Source organism: Cladophialophora yegresii (genome assembly GCF_000585515.1).
Source record: "Cladophialophora yegresii CBS 114405 chromosome Unknown aczIN-supercont1.1, whole genome shotgun sequence".
Lineage (NCBI taxonomy): Eukaryota > Fungi > Ascomycota > Eurotiomycetes > Chaetothyriales > Herpotrichiellaceae > Cladophialophora > Cladophialophora yegresii.
In genome coordinates this window covers 3,059,020-3,075,500 of record NW_006913045.1, presented here as the reverse complement: position 1 = coordinate 3,075,500, position 16,481 = coordinate 3,059,020, and the positions used below count along the sequence as shown (strand labels likewise).

Here is a 16,481-nt window from a genome sequence, read left to right as displayed (position 1 = left end):
CATTAACGGAGAGAAACTTCTGATATCATTGTGAATGCAAATCTGCAATCGTCATAGAACAGATTGAGCACCTGGCAGTGAGAGGCTTGTAGCCTCATGAACAGGCCCCAACTTTTCCGTCTCCCTGGGAGCAGGAGGTATCGGCAGTTCCATGCCTGTTGACGCTTGGTCTCCTTCGACATCTTCAGACTCCTTTACTGGCACTGAGTCTTTCGAACTCTCGGCCCCTTCCAACTGTATGGTCCATTCCCATCTCCTACGCCTCCGTTTCGATCTGCGAGTTGATGTACTCCGTGACATGTCTTTCCTACCACGGCCAATCTCAGTCGCAGGAGATCGAGATAGCGCCACAGACTTCCGTTTCCTCCTCCCTTTTACCGAGAACTCATCTACTCGAATCGTTGGTCGGCCCTTGCCAGCCTCTTCATCACTCGCTGTGTTACTTCGATCGTCTGCCTCTGATGGGGCTGATTCGTCTTCCGAGGAGCTCAAGTCGACGTGGCGCTCTACATAACGCTTCGTGACAATTTCATCCTCCAGTTGTACTCGAAACGTTACTTTCTTCGGTGCCGGAAAGAGCACTTTTAGCCCAGCTAACCGCGGGCTTGCGCTGATCGAGGAACGGCGAGTGTCCTTCCAAAGCGGACTGTTCTTCAAGATAGGATGGACTCCAAATGGCAGGTTCAGATTGTAAGGCTGATTGGATATCCTTGTGTTGGGCGATGACGGATGTATGCTTGGTTTCGACCGAGAGTGGGTCCCTGGTGACGACACTGTAGACACCGGGGATGGTCGATATGTAAGATCAAATGTGTTGTTGAACGTGTTCAATGTGGTGGGAGTGGCAGTGGAGTTCGTGGTGATGCCACTTTGCCGGCTTACTGTGCCATGAAAGGTTGGGGCGAGATCGGCAGTGTTCAGCGACAATTTCGGTTTCTTTGTCGGCGACAAAGGCTCCAGACGCTTGACATTTTGTGGAGGGAGCATCGACAACGACGTTATCGGATCATGTTGATAAAGAAGGTGCGTCAAAGGCGGGACGGCGGATATTGCCATCATTTTGGGTTCTGAAGTGCGAGCTGAGGAGACCAAAGGTCCACTCATCAGATCAAGCAAGTGATCTTTTGCACTCCCCGTTTCTCGTTTAAGTGTCCTGTCCGTACTTATGCATGAGCTAGGCGGATAAAAAGTACACAAGCGAGAAGGATTAATCGAGAACAGGAACTTCTGGGGGTGGCACATAAGCACGCCAGAGGGTGAGATCGTCTCCAAATAGTCCTAGACGCTTCAGCCTGAGCGGAATGACCACGAGGCGGCCGTAGAAAAAAGGGAAAGGGTAATCAGGGCATCCATGGCATCACATCAGCACCAAGCAGTGTATATGCAGCCGTAAGAGAACTCTTGACTTAGTCAAAGGACATGAGCAGCTGATGAGCTGGAGTTTAAAAGAGACACGATGGGCGCGTGCCCACCACGTCATCTGGCCAAGAAAGCCACGATGTGAGATCCTGTCCGGAGTATGCGTGTGGCCATATTTACCGCCACTGCCTAGCTAAGAAGAATCCTCCATGGCAAGATCTCGCGTGCTTGGGGCTGGCAGCAGCGGAGTTGCCGTTCTGGCTGTGCGCGGATCAAGCTCTTGCAAAGCGGAGGGAAAAGATGTGGCTGCTGGAATTGTCGGGGTCGGACGCGGCTGCTGAGCTGGAACAGACACCGGGCGGGTGGGATGCTTAGCTTGCAGTGTCGGCGCTTCCTTTGGACGAGCAACAGGATACAGGGACGAGATTAGGATGTGATCAGGCAGAATGTGGCCGTCGAACGCATATCCGTAACCGCTGAGCTCTATTTTCAGCACCAATCCGCCCGGAGTAGTGGAATGGCAGGATGGGCGAGGCCAGAACAAGCGGCTGAGAGATGCTATTGGGGCGAGAACATCGAACTCAAAAGCTGGTCGGCGGAGAGCTGATGAAAATAGCGCTCCAATCAGCCGCTCGCGTTCTATGTGCTGTGTAGGCGTATGGGGAGTCGTGGTCCCAAATCCCATGCGTCCTACATAGGAATTAGGCAGTATGCTACGGAGGACGTATCAGTTACTTCGGCTCCTGGCTACGCTCGTGACTACATAAGCCACCTACAGTACTCGTATGCGCGGGATGCCGGCCGGTAGAGCCGCTGCGCCGATGTTCACTCGACACCCTACCACAGTACATGATTACTGGAGTGTCTTGCCATTTGATGATGCATCTATGCCGCACACTGGAAGAGCTGGTATATGTGTCTACACCGTATTTAACCACCTAACTCATGAAACCTCCGATGCGCAGCGAAGGCGTACGCCGGCATGATGCTCTGACAGAACTCGCACCGTTCCCAGGCTTCGCGATCACTATCTTCCGTGTCCCACCCATCAGCCACAAGTACTTCGCCCTGGGCTTCAGACCGTATCTGTTCAGGTGACTTTTGAGGCACAACAGCGGTGGCGTAGTTGGGATGGTCGTCGACACAGTCCGGCTCATCCGTGATTCTGAAGTCTTTCAACACCTCGTCCTGCCGCCTGAACATCCTCCCAATGTCGCGGCCTGCACTGTCTTTGCTCTCAGCCGCGGTCTCTGCCATGTTCGTCGCGGCGATGTTGATCAAGCTCAAATTCCAGCCAGCCTTCTCGTGATGAAGCTTCCGAAACATTGGTACTAGTGCTTCATCAACCAGTCTGGTCGCAAGAGCCGTGGCTGGATCATTGAGATTGAAAACGTAGTTGGGCATCGGAGCTGATCGAGAAATGCGATTGAACGTCCTGGCTCGCACGCCATCTGGACCGGGCGGAGGACGAGGTCTGGTTGTCAGCCGTAAAGTACGTGGGTGAGCCATCCAACGACGTCGTGGCTCTGAGCCAGTGTCTTCGCCTTCGTCTTCATCTTCGAGAAGGTCCATTTGCATACGCCGAATGAGGCGTTCACCCAGCAGCTGCAACTGTTTCTTAACTTCGTCGAAGGTGTGCAAGTACTTCATATACGAGTCCTCCTGGCTGATCTGGGACGGAACACGCTTAGCCATGCCGACCTCTGTGTCATCGATGCCGTGAATGAGCTCCCAGATCTTTCCACCAATTCCCCTTGGTGCACCCGTAGTACCAAGAATCTCTTCCAGCAGGTCAGGTCCCATCCCAGGGTACGTGCGAACGTCTAGCACTGTAACGGATTCCTTTGTCGCTCCGTACACCAGCCCTTCGGAGAAGGCTGCGTCTCGACCAAGGACGTAACCACGGATTCTGTGGGCCAGCTTGAATCCAATTCCAGGGACCTTACCGATGTCGTGCCCATCAAGGAATTGAGTGACTGTCGCCTCAACGTCACCCAACGGATGATAAGGCGGCACAATGGTGGTTTGGTTTTTAGGCTTGTTGACATTGCCAACTAACTTGGAGAGCAATTTGTTTGTAGCAATGCCAACAGTTGCGGTGTACCCCTTCTGAGACTCCAGCTCATGACGGAGGTGCCGAGCAAGATGACTTCCAAGCACCAGGCGCAGTCGCAGACCCACATCCTGCTCCGAGAGCTGGAGGAGGCCTTTTGAGGGAAAGGTAGGTCCAAAAACATTAGATGCGTCGTACTCGAAGCCGATGGTAGGATCATCCTTGCTCAGGCAAAAGAAGGAGTGAGCAAGATCGTGGCGATTGAGCAAGCCCATGTTGTAGTCCACCATGTCGCTGCAATCTAGCCTGTCATTCCAATCAGCATACTGCAGGGTATTGGGGCAGATTGGCCTACCAGACTTCGTCGAAGCCCAGTCGTTCTGCTCTTCCACTCCATATGGACTCCCGCAAGAAGTTGTACAGCACTTTGGAAGCGTCACGAAATCGCGTCAAATCTTCGCCTAGGACGATGACAGCGTCGGGGCAGACTTTCTTGGCTTCGGTGATGAGCTGCAACTTGCGGAGACCCCGTCGACGCGCTTCATAATTGCACGTCACCACAATCTGTTTCTGCTGGATAGCCAATGGCACCGATTTCAGCGCGGGGTTTTCATTCTCGACCACAGACGCGTAGAAGCAGTCGTAGTCGAAGTGGATTATGAGGCGCTCATCATTCCGGTGCAGACGCCGAACTCTCTGCATATCAACGGGACCATGGTTGTCTGTAGAGCCTGAAGGGGCGATGCTTGAGCGAGGGTTGGCTTCAAAGCAGGATGGATGGTAGACTCGCGTGGCTCGGTACAGTAAGATGCTCAGCCTCGTCGAGGGCGGGGAATCCACTCAACGCGCACTCCACCCAACGTGCACTCCAACGCGCCCGCCGCGTGTTTTGTGACATGGTGGACCATCCCCAACTCTCAGGTGCGCCTCATGTGTTGTTGATCTCCTGCTTTGCTGCAATTACCAATCGAACCGCAGGCCGGACTATGCAGTGTCAATGATGGTCGCGTGCCCCATCTGCGGCAAGTCTGTCAAACAAGCAACCATTAATGACCACATCGACTCGAACTGTACTGAATACATCGAGCAGGAAACCAGCGCATCGACTCCGGGTGCCGGGAAAACCTTCAAGACACCGGCCACCAAACAGCGTGATGCATATTCCTTCTTCTCATCCAGTCAACCTCTCCCTTCTCCGAGCGAGTCCAAACCGACGGCGGTGAAGCGATCGTTTGACTCCTTCTCCTCGACGCAGTCAAAAGATGAGGACTCGCAAGCCAATCGCCAGAATGAATGGTCGCATCAGAATGGTACGGCCGACGGCCAAGTACCACCAGTGAAGAAACCCAAACCAAATGCATTCGAAAAGGCAGCTCCTCTTGCTGAGCGCATGCGCCCAAGGACCCTGGACGATGTCTGCGGACAAGATTTAGTAGGTCCGAATGGGGTGCTGAGAGGCCTTATCGAACAAGACCGTGTACCTAGCATGGTGCTCTGGGGCGGTGCAGGGACAGGGAAGACAACGATTGCGCGAGTCATCGCGAATATGGTGGGCAGCCGTTTCGTCGAGATCAACTCGACGAGTTCAGGCGTGGGAGAGTGCAAGAAGATCTTCGCAGAAGCGAAAAGCGAACTGGCCCTGACCGGCCGAAAGACCATCATCTTCTGTGACGAGATACACCGGTTCAGCAAGAGTCAGCAGGACGTCTTTCTGGGTCCTGTCGAGGCAGGGCACGTCACACTCATAGGCGCCACGACGGAGAATCCCAGTTTCAAGGTCCAGAATGCTCTGCTCTCCCGGTGTCGCACATTCACGCTACAGAAGCTTACAGACGAGAACATCTGCTCGATACTGAATCGAGCGCTCGAATCCCAGCGTGACAATTACAACCCTTCAGAGCTGGTGGACGACGAGCTGATCAAATACCTCGCCGCCTTCGCTGACGGTGACGCTCGCACAGCCCTCAATCTCCTCGAATTGGCCATGGACCTCTCTACGCGACCGAACATGACCATCGAAGCCCTGAAACAATCCCTGACCAAGACGCTTGTCTACGACCGTGCAGGAGACCAGCACTATGACACCATCTCAGCGTTTCACAAATCAGTACGCGGCTCGGACCCGGATGCGGCGCTGTACTACCTCGCGCGCATGCTGCAGAGTGGTGAAGATCCGCTGTATATAGCGCGGCGGATGATCGTGGTTGCCTCGGAAGACGTTGGACTGGCTGACAATAGCTTGCTCCCGCTCGCAACTGCTGCATACATGGCCTGTGAGAAGATCGGTATGCCGGAATGCAGAATTAACCTTGCGCACGTTACTATCGCTCTATGTTTCGCACCGAAATCGACCAGGGCCTACAGGGGCCTTGCCAACGTCATGCATGCATTGCAGGAACCGGGCGTGGCGGGTTTACCTGTTCCCATTCACTTGAGGAATGCGCCGACGAGACTAATGAAGGAACTGGGCTACGGCACGGAGTACAAATACAATCCAGACTACGTGAACGGCAGGGTCAAGCAGGAGTATGTGCCTGAGGCGATGAAGGGTAGAAAATTTCTTGAGGACAGGGACCTGGGCGACAAGGTGGATCCAGACATCGAAGACGAGATCAAGCTTGAGAATGGAGGTGCAGCCGTCAGAAGAGAGGCCGGCTGATGGGAGCATCTGGATCTGGTAAAGGCAATTCGAAGTAGGATATGCGTGTCCGCTAGAAGGGCTCATGCACAACCGCGCAGGGCGGATTACCAGCCGTTCTGGGATCATCCTGCCCTACGAGGGAGACAGAGGGAGAGGAAGAGGAAGAGGAAGCGAAGGTCGAATCCCCGCATTGCTCATGCTTTTCTCCCTACGAGGTACGTTTCGCCCGACACGCACAGGAACCGAAGCGAGCAGTGGAGGAAACCCCACAAATGCCATCGAAACCCTGGCACTCAGGCATCCGGGGAAATGACGAGCTTGGTGATCATCCACTTTTCATTGGACATTACCATCTGTCGCCGTTGTAACGTCGTTGCACGCCACTGACGATGGGGACCAAGCGGAGCAGAGCCTCCCGTAAGCATGGGTACATAAAGACACTGCAGAGATCCAAGTCAGTGGCCTCTCAAGATGTACAGGTTTGTCCGAGTATCGCCATGTTTTCTTCCGGCGTCAGCTTTCCACATGTTCTTCACCTCGCGTTCGTCTTTCTCTTTCCACTGTCCCTTGCACAGCAGTCCGCAGCGCGCACTGCGTCAGTCCTGCCCTTCAACATCACGACGTCCACCAGCCTGAACACAGCCAACTATTCCGCCCCGATCTTCCCAATAGCCCCATTCAACAAATATGCCAGGAACCCGATCTTGACCCCCAACCCATCCGCCAACTGGGAGTCGGCCTTCCTGTACAACCCGACGGCCATTGTCCTCAACGAGACCATCTTCCTGCTCTACCGTGCGCAGAACTCGACCAAGACCTCGTCTATCGGCCTCGCCTGGTCGACCGACGGCGTCAGCTTCACCCGTCTGAACCGGCCGATCGTGTACGCGACGGAACCATGGGAACAGATCGGCGGCACCGAGGACCCCCGCCTCGTCCGCGTCAACGGGACATTCTACATGACGTACACAGCCTACGACAACGTGACGGCGCAACTCTGCCTCGCGACCTCGATGGACCTGCTGACCTGGAAGAAACACCCGCCTTTATTCCCGGGCTTCCAGGACGTCGCGTACAGCGACATCGACGTGCCGTCGCCGCGGCTCAACCACACCAAGTCCGGCGCCATCGTGAGTGAACCGACGCCCGACGGCCTGTACCACATGTACTTTGGCGATTCGTTCTTCTACCACGCCACGTCGCCGGACATGCTCAACTGGACGGCCCTCCCAGCCGACAACTACTTCGCCGGACCCGTCAACCCGTGGGAGAACCGACTGATCGAGCCCGGTCCCGCGCCGATCAAGACCCGCGACGGCAAATGGCTGCTCGTCTACAACGGCATGACGACGGGCCGCGTCGGATACCCCCAGAACCAGTACTCGGTGGGCCAGATGCTGATCGACCCGTCCGGCTCGTTTCGGCCGACCCTGAACGTGAGTGATGGCGTGTATCAGCCGGCGTTGCGGGACGGGCCTGTTGCGCGGCTGGAGAGGCCGATCCTCGTGCCCGAGGCGGGCAACGAGCAGCAGGGCCAGGTCGACCAGGTCGTCTTTGCGGAGGGGCTCGTGCAGTTCAAGGGAAAATGGTATTTGTATTTCGGTAAGTCCAGTCCAGGATCAATTGTGGCTGGATGGCTGGATGGCTGGATGGCTAACAAAAGACGACAAACAGGCCAAGGGGATAGTGAACTGGGCGTGGCAACTGCCGATGTGCAGCCTTGAGAAATCCCGGGAGGAGAGGCATGTATACAGCACATGTGTGTGCCGAGTAGTCATGGCAGAGCCGAGCCGAGCCATACTCTTATGAACTCGAATATGCATGTCCATGCCCAGCTCCACCGCTACCATTCCAGCCTAGACAGACTGGGCTGTACGTTGCACGGATTTCGATAATCAGCTTGCTTGCTGTATGTGTGACAAGTGGGGTGGATTAATACCGATAAAGGCGGCGAGGACTTGTTTCCTGGTGATAAAGGAACTTCAGCGACCGGTGTCTGACACCAGAAGCGCAACTAATTACCTGACTCGTTATGAGGCTGTAAGCATGGCTCGTGGTCAGGTCTACCGCACAGGTACCAGAAACTCAAGAACTCCCGGCTTGTATCGTCTATTGAGGAGCACACAGCAAGCCGCGTCCACGTACAGTACAGTAATTTGTCAGGCTAGAGCTGGATATTGGCATCTATCCACCTATCCATCTATTCGACTATCTAAGTTGACTAATGCGAGCTGCAATCTTCCTTCGATCCGTGAATGACAACCCTTCAAGGAAGACAGACAGATAAATAGATAGATCTCAGACCCCAGCCCACGGCATTTTTCTTTTTGTTTAGGGGATTCAGGGGTTGGTTGGTTGGTGGACTCGGGCAAGCCACAAGTCCGTCCGCCTCGACGCATACTTCTGCATACCGGTGGCGTCAAAATCTGCATGCTGGAAATTGATGCCACCAGAAGCATGTGCAGAGGCGGACCTTCTCCGAAGTAGCTTCTCTGGCTTGTTGCATATGTACATCAGCCACGATTCGACCGGAGTGCAATGGTTCGCCAAACTTGATATGCGGTGCGAGCGGACCTTTGGTTTTCGGGAGGTGCACACTGTCGAAGAAGCCGTGGTGAAAAGGAAATGAAAACAAACAAGCCAGATGCCCACTTCGAAGGGGGGACTCATCCACAGGGTGGGAGCTCCATCCTCTTTTCCAGTCTGCCCTTGTCACCCGAAGCCGCCTGCATCCAACGTCTCCGAAGATCGGTGAAGAAACACGGCGACCACGCGTGAGCACGAGCAAGCTGAATGAGAGGAAGTGGCCCTCAACCGCGGACGAGGGTCTCGACATCCACGCGCACACCGCAACAATCATGAGATATCCCTCGAGTCCATAGCTCGACAACAGAGAATCGGTCCGGGTTGGAAGAGCCAACACAACGACACCCCCACAGAGGGGATGAAGGGGGCTCTAAGCCAGTGGATCCCAGAACATCCTCGTGCAAAACCTGCTTCGTCCCCGAGATGCCACCTGCACCAAAGGCAGATGGCATATAGATCGTTAGGACTTATGATTCCACTCCATCACGCGACTCCAGCTGCGATAATACGGCACAGTGCCTGATCGCGGCACCGAGGCCTTGCTTGACACCTGGCCGCACAATGTAGGGGCAAGGCGCGACAGCCACTCTGGGGATCGAGGGCTATCGAAAGGTCGGCGGAGAAACAGACAAGGTAGTCTTTCCACCGGAGGAAGAAAGAACCGTGCTGTGCCACCGGAGAAGCTGCCTTGTTGTTAGCTGCGGTTTTGACGAATGGGAGGAGACGAATCACACGGAACAGGTTTAGAGGAGTGACTCACGGGCAGGGAAGGAACTCTAGTCCCTCAGTCGTTGACCTTGAGGCAAAGGTCTTCTTTGTTCTTCGGCGTGGTAAAATGGCCAGGTGCTTTTGTTTCGATCCTGCGCCGGGCGGTTCGGCAGTCCAGAACAGAGAAGAGAGCTTTTCGTCCACAACGCATTTCATCATTCAACATCACAGCGCACAATACCATTGCCACCCATATGTGTGCTCATTTGTCGCGGTTATGTTTCTGATCGGAATTCCATAGTTTCTCCACAAGTGTCTCATTTGCTCTCCACTGTATGGCAACTCTGGCCGGTTTTGTTCAGCTCAGAATAGGTGGAGGTCTGCTCAAGATGGTAGAATATTTGATCCTTATTTCTCACTCTGGTTTTCTCAACACAATCTCGGTCCCAGTCTCGTATTTTCATTCCCAATTCCCCTCAAATAAAGCCGTGCTTGCTGTTGTGTCGCGCGCTGAATCCCAGCTTTGAATCCTGGTAATCGTCCTCATGTGGAACAGACTTTTCTGGTGGACTGTATTCGGGCGCAGGCGACATTGGCCGATTCTTGTTCACGTTGCTCAACGGAATATCGGCAAATCCCGCGTACCGGTCTTGGTCGTCGGAGCGAAAGTCATTGCCTGGTGCAATGGTCGAAGCATTCGCGGGAGCGCCCCCTTCGCCTCGGACCTTGTCGCGGCCGTACCAAAGCATCAATGCTCGGGCAATGCCAAGGAATACGACAAAGATCCAGACAAGCAAGATGACAGTTGAGATTATCGCTTCGGTACGAATGGCCTCTTCCAGCTCGTCGATGAATCTGGCGACAGCTGAGGTAACCTTGTCACTAGCAGCATCCCCCGGACTGGCAAGAAATGAGTCCGAAGGATTGCTAGAGTCTGCCAGGCTGGCCACAGCACCTGTGCTAAAAGTGTCATTCGGAAGCAGGGGAAAGTCAATGTGCGCATTGTCGTGAATCCAGGTAAGTCCCTTCTCGATCCCTTGAATCTTGAGCAGAACAAGGCAGTTGAGGACTTCCATGATCGGGTCGTACAATATAGTGCCGCCAAAGGTGGTATTGAGGACTTTCGTTGTCTGATCGACGAATGCGACAAGTGTATCATTGATCGCAGTTGTCGACGTATTGACCCAACCCAGCATGTTTTGGTTGATGTCCTTGTTCGTCGCCTCGATGGCCGCGTTAGTACTAATAGCCCACTGCTCAGATGCATTGTTGAGTGACGCGATGACCTTGTCGGAGAAGGCTCCCACTTGATTGGCAAGGTCTGGCACTTCCTTCTCCAGCGAATGAAGTAGCATAGCTTGGCAGGCGCAAGAGAACAAGCCGGCGATGGCCAGTGCAAGGACGAATAATGCTGCGTCAGATGTGGCGTATGCGACAACCCAACGTACCAAGTCCCTCTTTCGCTGCGACTGTAAATTGTTGGAGAGCTTGACGCCGGCGGAGGAGGTGTAGGGTCGGCTGACCAGGTACACAACATCCATGGGGTCTTGAGCGTTGGAGCCGACCAGTTGGCTGCGTTCCTGCATCTTTCGGTATCGCTTGATTTCGCGCCACGCCATGGGGATCATGACCAGGATTGCGAGGGTAAGGAGCACCCCGATAAAGACTCTGCGTGCGAGAGCAGCAAGGTCAACCATGCCGTCGAAGAAGTCGTTGATCCCGTCATTGTCGCTGCAGAAACTGAGTTGTTCTTTCTGTGGGATGGGGAACAAAGATCGATCGAAGGTATAGTTGCCCACATATTCGTTCATGAGCTCCTTGATTTCCTCGAACGGCAGGCGGATGATGCTTTCAGTGAAATTTTTGACCTGATCGAATGTAGGGATTGAGTTGTTGAGTTTCTTGAGATCGGCGTCAAGATTTGCTGGGAGTTTGAGATTTTTCAGCGCATCCATCTCCGAAGTGAGATTGAGAGGAGATGGCTGATCAACAGTTTGTCCGAAAGCGATGAAGCTCTCGAGTTTGCCGATGAAACTGTTGTATGCATCTTCGAAGGTGTCTACGGCGCCCGACAAATCCTTTCCGAGCGTCTGAGTGAGTTTGTTGAGACCATCTTGAGCGGAGTCCAGCACGCCAATAACTGAGTGCAGGCTTCCGCTGACAGCAAAGGTGATGAGGCAGAGGTAGGTGTTGGTCATCATCCCGATTACAAACACCATGATTTCCTCAACAGCAGTTACGCCCATCGTCGACATCTGAATCAGGCCGTTGACCGATTTCTCAATGCCAGTGGCAGCCAGCTCGTTCACGCCTTGAGACATGTAGTGAGGCATGGAGGCCATGGCAGAACCCATCGATTCAACGTCTGAACATGCCGAGAGAGCTTCGCGCCGAGCGGATGCCAGGTTGTGGTCGATGCCAGAGATTGCGATAAGGGTTCGAGCAAGGACAAGTAGGAGAAGGATGGTCCATCGATTGATCCATATTTGCGATAATCGAGCCCGGAGGCCAAGGTAGGGTGTGATGGATGGTGCAGTGTGTGGTAGCGACCGAGGTGGGCTTTGGTAGGAGTAGTAGTCTCGTACCTCATGACTGCCGGCAGGCATGGATGGAGAAGCGCCAGCCGCGAAGGCCGACGGGGCAGACATGGCGCTGAGATCGACAGGAAATTATCTGACGTTCGAGTCCAAGTAAGTGTCTTGATCGTGCTATAGGTGCTGCAGAGTGTTGCAGGAAGATGATTTGCAAGATTCGAAGGGAGAAAGCCACAGAGCAAACAGGCAGTGATACAGTCGCAGGGCGGATTAGGTGACAAAGGCAGTCATCGAGACATGCGAAAGAAAGATCTATTATTGACAGCAACAAAGAAAATTCGTTACGCCACAGGAGGCAGAAGGAGTCGACAATGAGGGACAGGTGAAGGGAGGGTTATTGGTAAAGCTTTGTGCGGGACGGTGACAATAAAGAATAGCAGCAGTGAACAATGAAGGGCACTTCTGCCAGTACGTACCGCTTTTCCAGCCGATCCCCGCGCCAGGCCGCAGACACACCAACAACATGCCACAAGAGGCCCTCCCGAAATACTGTAGATTGTCATGTTTCGAAAGAGTTGTTGCATGTTGTGGTGCAAGAACATCGGCTGGTGGTCGATGAATCCAAACTGGACGTTGGCGCGCAGCCCAAAAACAGCGCCACCAGGCCGAAGAAGCGCCCACCAACCGTCTCATCCGAGCCGCTTCCACGCCAGACACGCGCTCTCACGTGGAATTCAAACTTGAAACGAGATCGCATCGGGAAATGAGACGGCAGCGCAGGCGTTTCCTCAGCCTACTTCGTCGTCTTCCCAGCTACCACCAAATCCCGCTGCAGCGCTGCCAGAACCTGTCCCGACTGGTGGCGCAACACCGACAACATTGGCGCCGGGCACGTCTCTGGACATTGTAGGCGGACAGGTGCAGTGCCTGCAGCGGGATAGCCGACAGCTGGGAGGGGGAGACACCACGAAGCAATCCGATGATCTCAATTGTGTCTACAGAAAAGAACGCCGGCCAACTGACGCGGAGGCAGGCTTTTATGAGATGCTGGCAGTCAGCCACGGGATCGGCAATTTGCTGTGGCGCTCGCTAGCGAGACTGAGATCATTCCCTGTTTTAATCCCTGTTCGATGCGCTAGTCCCTGTATTCACTAGTGCAGACGCAAAGTCCCCTCGCTTCCCCACTGTGTCCTTTCGAATACTTTCAGCCTTGCGTCCACGAGGCTCGAGGCTCGAGGCTCGAGGCAACTAGAGTGCCCACGTAAAAGCATAAAACACCGCGTGCTGCTCTGTGCGAAAAATTCCAGGCTAGGTCACTCATTGGAGCGGCGAATATCAGTACCAAGCGTTGCTCCCCTCCAGAATCGCGTCTCGTTATTCGATACGTCTCATCACATTGTCTCTTGCCCTGGTTCAGGCGAGAAAGGTCTTGCCCGTCTGTAGGCGAAGTGCACAGTGACAGATTGGCCATAAGGACGTCTGCGCGTAGAAGACGACATGTGCGAAGCGTCGAAGCTGTAGGATTGCCGAGTCGAGCATACGATGATGGTCAAGGCAGAAGGTGCCGCAGCGTAAGGTCCGCTTCAATGTGCAGAAGTTTCAAGCATGCCATGGTGTGCGAGGTCCAGTCAGGTTCAGATCAGGTCACAGCATGTACAAATCGACCGGACGAAGACAGCGTGCGAGCGAGAGGTTATCGAGAGGTCCATGACACGAAGCGGACTTGTCGTATCGATCAAGGGGTCATCCAGCAAAGACGTCGAGATCCACATGCACGAGCTCACGGTCGGTCACCTCAACGCGTCCTCAACGTTGCTCACCTTGACCCTGGCCACCTTGTTGTTGTGCCATGGCGGCGTACCACATTTGGAGGTAATTCTGATAGCCACCATAGGCGGCATAAGGGTCTGCAGCCCCAGCAGCTGGAGGAGGTGCTGCCACTTGCGCAGGGAGGCCAGCCGCAGCCGGATAGCTGGCTTGTTGGCCCGAGTACCTGTCTCCATAGTCGTCCCGACTTTCACGTTCACGAGCTTGAGTTCGAGCACGCTATGGCATGTTAGCATGTGCACGGAAAGCAATCGTAGGCCGTCATTACCACAACGTCCACCTTCTCCATAATAGCACGCTTGGCTGCATCGATCGCGTGGCGGCTGCCAATAAGTCCGATTTCACGTTCAATGTCTCGTCCACTTGCAGGCGAGACGTTGATCTTGCATCCTGTTTGATTCTGCATATCACGGATAGACTCACCCCCTAAGCAGCTGTTAGCGAAACACGTAAAAAGACTTACTTGCAACATGCCTTTGCCAATGATCATGCCCACTGCGTCGCCGGGCACGACGATACTATCGTTGATCTTGCCACCACCGCCGCCCGCACCGGCCCCACCGCCGTGCGAGTCTTCTCGTTCGCGGTGCAGGTCTTTTACGCTAATGCCCTTCTGATCACTTTCCACGATCTCCAGGATCAAATCTCGCGCGTACTGCTGCGCTGACGCACTCCCAATCAGATTGACAGGTCGCATTCCATTGATGCTCTTGTTCTCTCCGACAATGTTAACGTGACAGCCGCTCCGGTCTTGCAAGTCGCGGATGGTTTCACCTCCACGTCCGATGATCAATCCAACAGTCCGGTCAGGAACCATCATTTGGAGACTGTCGCCTTCTTTCGTTGTCGTGACTTTGCTCTGGTGGCGGACTTTTTCTTGAGCTGGGCCGCCTCTCTTTGAAACCTCGTTGTCATCGATGATTCTGAAGATTTCATTCTTGGCAGCGGCACGTGCAGCTCGGGTCCCTGTTATCCTGCAATGTCTCTGAGGACCCGGGACTTCGGGTCCGTCCATAAACTGGACACGAGCACCCGTGGTATTTTCGACCCGTCGCAGATTTTCTCCAGATCGCCCGATGATGAGCCCGACCACGCCTTTATCTAGAGGTAGAATTTCGGATTCACCTTCACCTCCCTGGTCGCGCCCGGGTGATCTGTCATCTCTGAATCTTCCCGGAGAGTACGGTGCAGCCCGTGGGGACAAAGAGCGATCTCTGTTGTATCCGCGGTCGCTCGCCCGTCTGTCGTCTCTGTAGGGATTATAAGCATCCCGGTAGCCGTCTCGCCGTGGAGGGGATCTGGACGGCGACCTCGAGCGTCGATAGCCTCTGCTTCCGGTTCTAGGGTCGGGATTGATAGGAGCTATTCGTACGTAATCAATTCAGTAAGCGTGGGGCAGAGCAGAGAAATGTCTTACGTCGACTTGGGTCATAAGAGAGGCCTTTTTCGGCGGCGATTCCTCGAGCTTTGGCTATCGCGTCGGCAATGCTAACAGACCCAGAGCTGATAGGTTTGATGCCCCCCAGATCGACGCTGCCAGAGTTGATTGGTTGAGGAAGGCCATAAGGCGCAGCGCTACCAGGAGGAGAGGCATATTGAGGCGGTGGATACGGCATGCCAGGCACAGGTGGAGGAGGAGCTTGTGAGGGTGTACCTCCTTGCCTCTGCGCTGCGAGAGCAGCGAGGATGTTGCTGAGATCAGCCATGACGAGCTCGAGAACGAACAACAGAGGAAAGCGTATCAAGAGCACCAGGGTGGAAAAAGTGACAGCCTAGTGATTGCCCCAAAGAGATGCGAAGGAGAATTGTGTGAGGGGTTGGTGAGGTTCCAGTTTGGAGTCTCTAGAGAGAAACCAAACCTCGAACAACGTGAAACCGCGTCCGGCGAAAAGTTCCCTCGAATTCCGTTCATCACGTGATTGAAATGGTGTTTTCCACGTGACGTCCTCTCCCAAAGAGTTCCGTCCCCTGAATCATTTTTCCAACTTCACTCACTTAACCCCGGACCCAGCCAAAACCTGGCGAACATGACGGAAGAAGACGCTTCTTAGGCGGGAACAGCAGAACGCCAATAGCACCAAAGGCCGCAGAACTCTTGTACCGCCGAAGCTTCGGCTATTAGAGAACTTTGTAACAAGCCGGTACACCCGTGGTATAATTGTGAGCAGCTTGATGCGGCTCCGTTGACCACTGCTTCGAACTCTTCCAAAGATGCTCGAGGATGAGGATGGATGCTGCTTGCATGGAAGGGCAGCTTCCTCTATCTGACCCGGAAGCCTCCCTTTTCGACCCCTGTTAAGGTGAAAATGGTGCCGAGGGCCTCTATCGACTTATTAGGCCATATGCATTAACACAAGAGGGAGACACCAGGCATGACGGTAGAAGTCTTTGTCGGGTCGGGCTGGTCCTGGGTTTGTATCGTGGCAAACAAATCCCAAGAATATCCCCACAGCAATCACCAGTGAGTTGTGTAGAGCAGGTTCCCATCCCATGTTGTCCCCCTTCATCTGTCTAGCGCTAAACAGACCGCACTGTCCATGGTTGTGAAGCAGCGTCAGACATCGGGCGCACTTCGGGTATATCACAAGCCATTGTTTGCCTGCGTCTCTGAGCAAGTCTCTCTTAACCAACATCCACACCACCTGTCGACAATGAGTGCCTCAGAGGCACCGTCAATGTTCTCGGTAATGGCGCCAAGGTAAGCTCTGCCCTTCAATTCTCATCACCACGCGCTGATGCAACGGGATCTGCCAGGGGGTCGATGGCCTACATC

The 16,481-nt window shown here is 54.3% G+C and overlaps 6 protein-coding genes across 6 annotated transcripts; 2 read left to right on the top strand and 4 right to left on the bottom strand.

The window, feature by feature from the left end:
* Positions 1-111: 111 nt before the first annotated feature.
* On the bottom strand, positions 112-1,059 carry A1O7_01096 (uncharacterized protein; the record flags this gene model as incomplete). Its single annotated transcript, XM_007755135.1, has 1 exon — positions 112-1,059. A coding segment is annotated over one exon (948 nt), but the record flags the coding sequence as incomplete, so codon positions are not given.
* A 1,230-nt stretch (positions 1,060-2,289) lies between these two features.
* Positions 2,290-4,114, bottom strand: A1O7_01095 (uncharacterized protein; the record flags this gene model as incomplete). The annotated part of the gene is made up of 2 exons (XM_007755134.1): positions 2,290-3,718; positions 3,768-4,114. 2 exons carry the CDS (start codon positions 4,112-4,114, stop codon positions 2,290-2,292), a joined length of 1,776 nt encoding a protein of 591 aa, XP_007753324.1.
* Positions 4,115-4,412: 298 nt separating this feature from the next.
* Positions 4,413-6,071, top strand: A1O7_01094 (ATPase; the record flags this gene model as incomplete). The annotated part of the gene is made up of 1 exon (XM_007755133.1): positions 4,413-6,071. One exon carries the CDS (start codon positions 4,413-4,415, stop codon positions 6,069-6,071), a length of 1,659 nt encoding a protein of 552 aa, XP_007753323.1.
* A 479-nt stretch (positions 6,072-6,550) lies between these two features.
* A1O7_01093 (uncharacterized protein) lies at positions 6,551-7,777 on the top strand (the record flags this gene model as incomplete). The annotated part of the gene is made up of 2 exons (XM_007755132.1): positions 6,551-7,655; positions 7,728-7,777. 2 exons carry the CDS (start codon positions 6,551-6,553, stop codon positions 7,775-7,777), a joined length of 1,155 nt encoding a protein of 384 aa, XP_007753322.1.
* A 2,046-nt stretch (positions 7,778-9,823) lies between these two features.
* Positions 9,824-11,995, bottom strand: A1O7_01092 (uncharacterized protein; the record flags this gene model as incomplete). Its single annotated transcript, XM_007755131.1, has 1 exon — positions 9,824-11,995. One exon carries the CDS (start codon positions 11,993-11,995, stop codon positions 9,824-9,826), a length of 2,172 nt encoding a protein of 723 aa, XP_007753321.1.
* A 1,692-nt stretch (positions 11,996-13,687) lies between these two features.
* Positions 13,688-15,414, bottom strand: A1O7_01091 (uncharacterized protein; the record flags this gene model as incomplete). Its single annotated transcript, XM_007755130.1, has 4 exons — positions 13,688-13,927; positions 13,977-14,142; positions 14,179-15,070; positions 15,126-15,414. 4 exons carry the CDS (start codon positions 15,412-15,414, stop codon positions 13,688-13,690), a joined length of 1,587 nt encoding a protein of 528 aa, XP_007753320.1.
* Between the last annotated feature and the right edge of the window lie 1,067 nt (positions 15,415-16,481).